Source organism: Dysidea avara, chromosome 10, assembly GCF_963678975.1.
Source record: "Dysidea avara chromosome 10, odDysAvar1.4, whole genome shotgun sequence".
Classification (NCBI taxonomy): domain Eukaryota; kingdom Metazoa; phylum Porifera; class Demospongiae; order Dictyoceratida; family Dysideidae; genus Dysidea; species Dysidea avara.
This window is the reverse complement of record NC_089281.1, coordinates 25014866-25025305: the sequence shown is the minus strand read 5'-3', so window position 1 is coordinate 25025305 and position 10440 is coordinate 25014866. Positions and strand designations below refer to the sequence as shown.

Here is a 10440-nt window from a genome sequence, read left to right as displayed (position 1 = left end):
CACAGTTTAGATCTCATTTAAGCATTACACTCTGACTAAATGCCTTTCTGTACATTTAGCAGAGATCTGAGATCCTGCAATTGTCTGATCAATCAGCAAATAAACTTTCTACCAAATTTTAGTACTCATTCTTGAAACTAGAGGGCAAAACTATTGTAGTGACTATTTGTTTTGTGGTGTGACTCAAGTCCATGATTGCGTTCAAGCGTTTTGTCTTCATACATAAGGATTGACTGTTTTATTAGAGTAATTTAACTGTTTGATTAAAAGCTATATTGACAATCCTCTCATATTTTTGATTTATTTCTACCACCAACTATGTAATGTGCTCCTTACACAGCTGTGTTAATGTGGGGCAAGCACCAAGTGGACTAGGTTGCATGACTTGGGGGTTGCATGTGATAGAGATGTGACGTCCTCTCTAGCAACTCCTGTACTCTATGCCATAATTAATGTATTTAAAGTTCAGTTCTAAGTGAGAGCGGTTGGCACATTGTAAAGCTGCCTCACTAAGGGAAGCAGTAATTAATTTTAGTAGCAGAATAATGCATGAACTTCAACCTTTCATACCCACTTGTAACAACTCTGGATTCCCACACTTTATGATTTGCTTCATAGTTTGGAAATGGCTTACATGAATGAGGATATGTAGCTATTAACAGATAAATTTCATAATAAGACTTTATAACGTATAATAAGGCTTTACAACATATAATAACTGTTACCCCTAGCAACCTCATAATATATAGGTGACAATACCTAAAGTAACTTCTCCAGATTTTAAAAGGATAGCGTATATGTGTCCTATGTTATGACACCTTGAAGTTTGTGGTTTCCCTTACATATCCATGTGAGGGGGAAACAGTTGCAATCACTTAATTGAGGTATTTCAACGCATGCAAAAACCAAACATTCTATCTCATTTGTACATAATTTGTAGGTGTGAATGTCAACAATCTCTCCAAGTTTTAAATGGTTAGCATATATAGGTATGACATTTTTGAATCCCATGATTTATGTGATTTCCCAGAAGGGACAGGAAAATTACAACTTCAAAATGTCGTATCTCATGACTTATTATATATGTTATCCTTTTAAAACTTGGAGAGGTGACTTTAGACATTGACATCTACAAATAATATAAAATTTAGGTTGCTAGGGGCAACAGTTAATTCTTTATGAAATTTGTCTATTTATCCTGTCATGTCAGTAACATGGATGCACACTGCTTTCACCCCTAAAGACAAACCTGATACCACCAAAATTTGTATGCAGTGAATGGTGTATCGAACAATTAAATAGGAACCTATTTATAACTGAAGCAAAGTTGCAATTACATAATTAATTACAAACATGCATGCATACATCTTCTTTACTTGAGTTACTAGTAAAACTGTATTTCTCATCACCGTACAAATTAAAGCTATAAATTTTTAAATGATTAATTAATTATTTAACTGGTGTGTCACACGTACAGTTTGGTACCAGCGTACATCCATCTTGAATCATGCGGCACATAATTCTACAAATGTTCTTAGCATCATCAATGCCAGAATGAGGTTGACCGACAAACTTCAGAGCTAGTAGCTCCAGCATCTTCCCAATATTGCCCTTGGGAAGGTGGTAGAGTTTGGAGAACAGCTTCCTCATGTCAATCCAACTGCGAGCATACGACGGTAGTGTCACACTGGTGAGGACGCATTGTGGATACAGGCATGATCTGATGTCCCATGGGCTGTAGAGAATGAGTGAATAAACAATAGTATTGCATGAGTGCACGCGTGTGTGTGTGTGTGTGTGTGTGTGTGTGTGTGTGTGTGTGTGTGTGTGTGTGTGTGTGTGTGTGTGTGTGTGTGTGTGTGTGTGTGTGTGTGTGTGTGTGTGTGTGTGTGTGTGTGTGTGTGTGTGTGTGTGTGTGTGTGTGTGTGTGCGAGTGAGGGCCCATGCTGCCTACTCCTCATGGTAGCACATCTTTTGGTGTTGAGGTGAATGGCCCCATCTCCCTGACTGTGGCCTTGTAAGCCAACAACAAGGCTTACATCATACATTCTAATGCAGCAGCAGATCACTGACTCAGATCCCTGCAACTTAAATTAAAAGGCTTGCTAATGGGATACTCAGTATTCCTTGGATATGGTGAGGATGATGACCTCTGGACAAGTAGTGAGTAGGTGTGTGGGCAGTACACATCATAACACAGTGTGTACACACCACTATATATACACTACCTCATGATGCTGTCACACAACACCTTCAACTGGTGAAGGAATGTCACAACAAACTGCTGACACAAATAAGGAAGAATTCTCAACTGTTACATGTGGTGTGAAATTTCAGTAAAAATGATTGTGAAAATCCTCCACATAGTTGAACAGCCATTACACCACACACTACACTTCCTGCTCGCCTGTGTGCTACTCAGGTGCTGGTCAATTCCGTGATACATGAAACCTCACAGTTAAAAATTAAACCAAAAGATCTTCAAACCATTATACCATGTACGTCCGTTAACACTTAATATTATCCTTTTCTTGTCCAATTAAAGTAAGCAAAATATTTTTACACTATGCTATGGTAAAAGTATGGCAGGTATATATGTCCTTGTGATATTAGTATAGCGAAACAATACTGTGTGCTAATAGAGTAAGCAGAGGAAGTGTGTGAATGCCCGTAACAATGGAATTGACCTGCTATGAGTCAGTGCAGGCATGCCCTCCTGGGGCAGGACTAGTAACCCACAAGAGGCTGTGCCAGTGAAAGTATGGGCACCCAAAGTTGGCATATGCTTCCCCAGTTGACACCAGGCCACCAGGTCTCCATTTAAACAGCTGGATAGACTGGAGCAATGTGAGTAAAGTTTTTTGCTCCAGGAAACAACACCAACTTGGCATAACTAGGCATTGAACCTGGAACCTTTTGATTACCAGTCCAAAGCTCTAGCCACTAGGCTATGGTGCGCGTGCACACACACACAACACACACACCTGTCAGTCACCAATAAGAATTGGTGCTTAGTACCAAGTTCTTTGTCCTCCATCCATTGCTGAAAGTTTCTGAACACATCAGGGAAGGTGGGAGAGGAGTCTACCTGCTCCTACAATACACACAAGATATGACAGCTAGTCAGCTACACTGGTAGCTTACCTGTGTAATGTGTGTTAACTGCTTACAAAATTTCGTTAATTTTGGTTCCAACACTGGCTTACAGTAAGAATGAAAAGTGTCATCCTACAGAAAATCAACACTTCATTATATCTGGAACCTGCTACAGACCTTCATGCAATATTTGCAACAGGAAAAAGTGACCCATCTACTGTGAAAGGTGCCAAATCATGTTGAGTAACTTCCTGCATTGCATAGACCAGGAGCACACACAGAAGGTGCTTATGGACTCCTGCATAGACTAATGAAATCCATACTCATAGTGTATTGGAAAATACTTTTAGTATGCTCACAATACAGGTTTTACTGTATCTTAGAAACCATTAGTGTAATTAAACTAATGGACACTTTGGAAACTGGAATTTTTTCTACTGTAGTATAAAGTATTTCTGGTTTTCTAAAAGGTAGAACTAAAATCTTTGTCATCACGTTTTCTATGAAATGTTGATTTGGAAGGCATTTCTACTGTATCAGTTAAGAGGGAAGTAAAGCACAATACAATATCATGGCATATAATATGCAATGGCGGCCACAAATATTATATCCTTATATCCTTTGGTTAATCACACACAATAGTTACAGAACACACTGCCACACAAAATAAAAAGAGAAGGCCCTCAGCTACCATGCCAGCATGATCACACCTACCCAGTAAAAGTACACGTATGCACTACTCAGGTGTCGTGAGTCAAATCTTCCTTGGACAGTACTAGTAAGTTGTACCGTGTCTCACAGGTGAAGGTGAGAACACTTGAAGTTCCACCTGGACCTTCATCTGCTGTGTGAGACATGGACAGTTGGCATTTACTTCCCCAGTTGACACCAGGTACCCATAGATATTACAACTGAGTAGGCCAGTTGACCCCAGGTCACTAAGTACCCAATTGTGGACTGGAACAATGTGAGTCAAGTTTTTTTTTGCTCAAGAATAATAACAAGACTTAGCTGGGCACACAAACACACACATATTATGCACACACAAATTTATGTGTCACAATCACAGTATTTGTGTGTGAGTGCACTTGTGTGTTACCCATTGATTTCTACTCAGCTGTAACATCAATGGGTACTTGGTATTAATTGGGGAAGCAAATGCCAACTGTCCATGTCTCACACAGCAGGTGAAGGTCAAGGTGAGGTTTTGGGTGCCCACACCTTCACCTGTGGGACATGGTACAGCCTCCTGCAGGTTACTTTCAGGAGGATTTGCCTGCACAGACTCCTAGCACCTGAGTAGTGCACAGGTGTCCCAGTGCTGGTTGACTGGGTAGGCGTGACTGTGCTAGCATGGCATATATATGCAGTCGTAGTGGGTGTCTTACAGTAACAATCTTACTGTGTTTTTGTATCTTTACTGATTTCACAACAAAAGTGTTACAGGGGGGGGGACTGTTTGCAACATCACCACAAAGCAAAACAGCACAAAAGCATTACAGTATATGAAGTGTCATGACTCAGCAATTCAGTCTTGTTACAACATTATCTACATGCTTGACTAGCCAGGGGACCACATTGACATGTACATGGCTCATGTAACAAATATCACAATGGCCACATGGCCACATCAGTGTCAACAGACTACCAGCAATTTCACAAATCACTGATAAACTTACTACTTTCAATGTGTGGACATTAAGTAAAATGGCAGGAAATTCAATTATTTCGTACAGCCAGTCATCAGGGCAATCCTCCCTACAAGTTGCCTCAAAGTCAATGATAATCAAGTAGTCGAGATTTAGAGGATTGGCAGGTCGAGATGCTTCTGCTGGACAATCCTTCTCAGCACCAATGATGGCTCTGTGTAAGTGGTTCTTTAATCGCTGATGGAGCACGTGATGGTCTCCTCTATGAACAAAAACTCTAATAGAACAACCACAAAAACACCAAGTAAAAATGTTTGATTTCAAGGCATTAACTTTTACGATTTATGTATTCTCTCACAGAACGTACACATTTAAATGGTAAATCACATACTTGGATGCAAGTCCCAAAGTTTTCAGCCGGTCTTTTATTTCTGGTTTAGACAGATTGTTGACTTCTCCAGATGCAATGCAAAGTTTCTTAAATATTGGATGGCTTATTCGTTCCTTCGACTTCACTTGTTGCCATTCTTGTTCGCCAACCGTTTCGTCCCCGCTAGGCGCGCAACCGGCCATTATCGCTACAAAATTAATTTTACGCGCCTATATATAGATGCGCTTAATTTTTTAAAAGATTCACAAAAATTGATGTGGCAACAACAAATGCAGTCAAGTTTACAATACAATCACCGTAAACAAAAATTTTAATTTGGTATGTAGTAGTCCAATACTCTTCTGTGTTCTAATCTTCGACATTTTTGCCAGTGGAGATACATATTCAATCCTCCTTTGCACATTGTGAAAGCTAATCCACCCTGTAGAAAAGCAATACAAAATTACAGTCATATATTTCATGACTATTTATAGTGTGTAACACAGATACTGCATTTTGGTAGTTATTAGTCTCGCGTAGCCAGACCCTATTTAAGCACCTACCCCGAAAGGCACTTATAATTTCCAATCAATAAACGCCGTGCAGAGAAATACGGCCTGGCTACGCGAGACTGGATAGTTATGGTTTTGATTTGTTCCGACACTGTAAAAGGATTTTTAAAATTATAATTCCAGTTAGCATATAAGCAGTTGGAACTTGCGTCGCAAAACTCTGGACAAAGTTGCATTGGATAAAAAAAGAAGCTATTTTCACATAAACATCCCCCCTCTGCTCCTAATTACAACAGTAGAGTCAATTGCTTATATAGGTACTTTTGTATAGGCACAGCAAGTGTTTTGTCACTTTCTCACTTGGTCAGGTTAACAAATAATCTTGCAATGTAATAATAGCTGTAAAATTCCTTAATAAATTAACTCTAATTATAACATATTTTTGCAGCATACCAGTAATGTCCTCTTCAAATCATCCTCCACAGATCTGAAAAGCAATTTCCCAACATACACTGCAAACGTTGGTAGTAATAAAGCCCCACACACAACACGAGCTATTAAACTAATGGTGCCAACATCTTTTGGTAGAACCAGGTTTTCATTACCAGAAGCTGGATATATCCTTCGAAAGTATTCATAGAGACCAATTGGTTCTAAAAGTCGTTGAGCTGCACGTGGGACATCCTTAACTAGAAACCGAAGTACAAAACTTTGCAATGGAAGAGACTTAAAAATTATCAGTGACACTGGAATTAGTGGGAACCCTACAACCACCACCACCGGGTCTGATCTCTCTATCAATCTGATTGTCTGCTGCTGTCCAATTATTTGACAACAGGTAAAAAATCCATAAGAAAATGAACACCAATATAATGATGATGCTACCACACTGGTCAAAGCAAATGGTGCAATGGATATAACACCTCGATCTGCATACTCTAATAAGAGTAACAGAAGATTCAGTTTTGGATAATAAATGTTATATTGTGTATTGCACTGTGGGCAGTTAACTTTGACAAGTGGACTGCCTTTCTGTTGTTGATCAATCCATTGTTGAATACATGACTGGTGGGCCCATTGTGTAGTGCCACTACATTTACAAGGTGTGACCCATTCCTCCTCCGGATCATCAGCTTCCGTGGCAAAACATACCCAGCACTGTCTTCTAGATAGTACAAGAAATAACTCTACCTTACAACATTAGCGTAATAACAATTACAGCATGCGTTAACCACAACATAAGGATATAGTGGGCTTTATATAGAGTACATCAAGGTTATCGAAGCGGTAGGGAGATACAGTAGTATTTTATGACAGCGCGTAGTGTAGAAGTACTAATATACATCATAACTTACTCCAGGTCAGGATATCGGGCCATCGCCTTGTGCTTACTCATGAATCTTTTCAAATAGCATGCGCACGCGCAATTGAATTCGTGGAAAGGGTTGTCCTCAACTGTCGTTATCGAGGTGTACCGGTAATATCATATGTCGTCATTCATATAGCTTAAGACTACACATTGCGGGGGACCGGTTGAGGGTATGCACGAGATGCACATAGCTATTAAATCAAGCGTGTGCAATTAGTTAGCAAATTGCATGTCAGTGTATATGACTGTACCATTTGGGGTTTTCACCTCTTGAGTAAGCCAGGTGAGCTGATCACCCAGTACCTAATCTGAATTCTGCTTACCTCATATTGTTTGTGCTGACCAACACTGGCAACGCACGGTCAGCCGGAAGCCAGACACAGGCCTGCCAACCTGGAAAGTAAAAAAATCTTGAGATTTCTGTACCTTTATTGTAGTATTGCAGTGTGTAGTAAAAAAAAAAAAAGGTCTCGACTTTTTAAACTTGAAATCCGTGACATTCGCGCTACAAACCGTGAGATTATATCCAACGAAGGTTAGTGAAACCGTGAGAGTTAGCAGGCCTCAAAAACCGTGAGATTCGATCTGCTGCCCTTGAGCAGGGTAGTGAAACCGTGAGACTCACGGTAAACCCGTGAGAGTTGGCAGGCCTGCAGACATGATGATTGCTCTGTGCTACATGAGCATGACTGGTATAGGCAGCAATGTCTCAGTTAAACTTTAATTAGGAGCTTTAGTGTTATTATAGGCCATGATGTGCCACCCACAGTTATTGGCATTAATGCTCTCTAATAGGTATAGCTGCTCAGCTTTGGAGTATTGAAAGTTAAGCATCATGATTCACATACACATTATGTAACTACTTCAAAATGTTATTGGTTTCTAATACATACATTCAGTCACATGAGCTATATCCCTGAGTGATATTTCTGGATCTGTTCTCTATACTTGTACATGTTATTGGAGCCCTGTAAATCCACAGGTAACAATCTGCTAACATGATGTAGCTCTACAACAGTTTTGATTGTACTGTACCACCAGACCTCACACCTGCCGTCTTTCAGATATCCATGGGGTGTGTGCACACTGCATATTATACATTACAAATACTGTCACTTGTGTGAAAGGGTTCCCCATTTTGTGCAATATACAATAGTGATTTGAATACTTGGACAATCAGTCATTGGCTAAAACTATATCAAAAGAACACAACAAAATCTACAGGAAATCAGTAGTTTTGACAAAAATTAACAATAAAAAATTGTGATGAAATACTTCAATCTTTATGCCATAAAATTTCTAAGATGTTGAAAAAATGTTTGCAAATTAATGAATTTGTCAAAATTTTCCATTTTACACTATGCTCTCACTGCAAATGTGACCTTCGTATATGACATGTAATCATAGCTACCACCTAAGGTTTTGTAAATTTACAAGGTTTTTATAATCAGATATATATTAATGTGTAGAAGTATAGAGGTAGTGTATGGCCTCCTTACATAATTAATAACAGGATGAAAAGATAAATGAAAGTATCTGGTTTGGTTTGACAGCTCCAGAAGTCCATACTTAGCACCTTGATGTGAAGCTGTAAGGAATACAAACAACTTACTACCTGAGAAAATGACAAGCTTATAAGTAGCTACAGTAGGGCTGCCTTCATTTTGGAGAGAAATTCTTAATGGGGAGAAACAGAGATAAGAGATTTTTTTGTTTGTTTCTGAGAACCACTCATGGAGGTCTCCCCTAAGATGTGACTTCCTACTGATATTCACAGGCTTTCTCATAGGTCCATAATGGGACAACAATTACAAGGTTACAATTTAAAGTGAAAATATTTGCAGGCAGCATGAAAGTTTTCACATATACACACCGCAAATAGCCTTGGAACCTAATTTCGCTGACGGACAAAAATTCTGTGAACAGCCCAGTCTTGGAATATCTGTACACACTTAGTGTAGTTTATGTACAGCTAATCATAAATCAAAGTATCTTGAGAGAGTATTCATGTGAGAAAATAAATGTCAATCTACATGTTGGTAGTCTAGTACTCTTCTTCGTTCCAGTCTACGACACTTCTGCCAGTACAAGTACAAGTATAAGGATCCCTTGAATAATGAAAATGCCAGTCCACCCTACATGTAAATGGTACAATAGTAGAGTGGAGCCTTCAAGGTTTACACACAACATACAAACTTGTTAAACAAGATTGCATTAACCTACCAGTAGACTTCTTCTCAAGTCATCATCTACAGAACTGAATAGTATTTTCCCAACAAATGCAGCAATGCTAGGTAGGGTCAAAGCTCCGCAAACAACACGAAGTAGTGTTCTTGTTTCTTTTGGTGGAGGAAATTTCTCATACCCTGTGACTGGATACAGTCTTTGAAAGTACAGATGAAGACCAAAGGGTTCCAAAATCCACTGAGCGATGTGTGGCACTCCTCTAACAAGGCACTGGAATGCAATTCGCTTTAATGGAAGAGACTTGAAAATTATTAATGAAACTGGAATCAGTGGGAAAGCTATGACAATGGTGCCACAGTATGATTCCATCAAATTAACAGTCTGTTCTTGGCCAATGATCTGGCAACAGGCCACATACCCATAAAAGAGTGAAAATCCATATAAAAGAATGATCATTGGATGTGTCATGATTTGTATTGGTGCTTTGTTAAACTGGTGAGCAACTAACTGGGAACATATTACAAATCCGTCAGAATATGACGAATACCAGTACAACGATGAAAACAGGGCACAATATGGTGCAAAGAAAGTTAAATATTCATCTGCGTCATCTAATATGAGTAGGATACGGTTTAGTTCCGGATAATAAATATTGTACAGTGTGTTACATTGAGGACAATGCACTTTCATTTTCACATCTCCTCCCTGTTTCTGGTTAATCCACTTTAAGAGGCACATCTGATGTATCCACTGAGTAGTGCCACTACACTGACAAGGACTAACCCATTCTAAGCTGGGGTCATCTCTATTAGTAGAATAGCACACCCAACACTGTTTCCTACATTACAATACACCAAATGAACCTGTTTATTTGTAACAGAAACATGTAGCACATACGTTACATGTTTGGTGTGCATTATATAGAACACGTGTATAGCTTTTACATTTGAAAAGCTACCTAGTATGCTGTACCGTTGTAGTAATAGTAACTTACTCTTGTTCTGTAGAAAAGGATGCTTCTTTAAGTCTACTCATAAATACCGCCTTAGGAAATAAATAACAAAAGTGCGCATGCGTTTCACACCACGTGTAGAAGCGGGTGTGCCTAATTGCAGCTACACTATCTTTACTAAGTTGCTTTTAGTACAAAACCAGATCGGATTGCACATAGTAGAATACACTGCAACTTGCTCTACCTGTAAAAGCTGCAAAAAAAACGGGGTGCTTTATGGAACTACATTTACCGTTTAAGGAATT

The 10440-nt window shown here is 39.2% G+C and overlaps 3 protein-coding genes across 3 annotated transcripts; all 3 read right to left on the bottom strand.

The window, feature by feature from the left end:
- Positions 1 to 1321: 1321 nt before the first annotated feature.
- LOC136236666 (3'-5' exoribonuclease 1-like) lies at positions 1322 to 5331 on the bottom strand. The gene is made up of 5 exons (XM_066026889.1): positions 5137 to 5331; positions 4776 to 5007; positions 3145 to 3228; positions 2985 to 3094; positions 1322 to 1735 (listed from the first exon to the last, which is right to left on the bottom strand). The coding sequence occupies exons 1-5, from the start codon at positions 5316 to 5318 to the stop codon at positions 1450 to 1452; spliced, it is 894 nt and encodes a 297-aa protein (XP_065882961.1). The 5' UTR covers positions 5319 to 5331; the 3' UTR covers positions 1322 to 1449.
- A 30-nt stretch (positions 5332 to 5361) lies between these two features.
- Positions 5362 to 7143, bottom strand: LOC136236668 (E3 ubiquitin-protein ligase MARCHF5-like). Its single transcript, XM_066026893.1, has 3 exons — positions 6983 to 7143; positions 6081 to 6792; positions 5362 to 5557 (listed from the first exon to the last, which is right to left on the bottom strand). The coding sequence occupies exons 1-3, from the start codon at positions 7021 to 7023 to the stop codon at positions 5447 to 5449; spliced, it is 864 nt and encodes a 287-aa protein (XP_065882965.1). The 5' UTR covers positions 7024 to 7143; the 3' UTR covers positions 5362 to 5446.
- A 1767-nt stretch (positions 7144 to 8910) lies between these two features.
- On the bottom strand, positions 8911 to 10310 carry LOC136236662 (E3 ubiquitin-protein ligase MARCHF5-like). Its single transcript, XM_066026886.1, has 3 exons — positions 10178 to 10310; positions 9220 to 10021; positions 8911 to 9131 (listed from the first exon to the last, which is right to left on the bottom strand). The coding sequence occupies exons 1-3, from the start codon at positions 10216 to 10218 to the stop codon at positions 9021 to 9023; spliced, it is 954 nt and encodes a 317-aa protein (XP_065882958.1). The 5' UTR covers positions 10219 to 10310; the 3' UTR covers positions 8911 to 9020.
- Between the last annotated feature and the right edge of the window lie 130 nt (positions 10311 to 10440).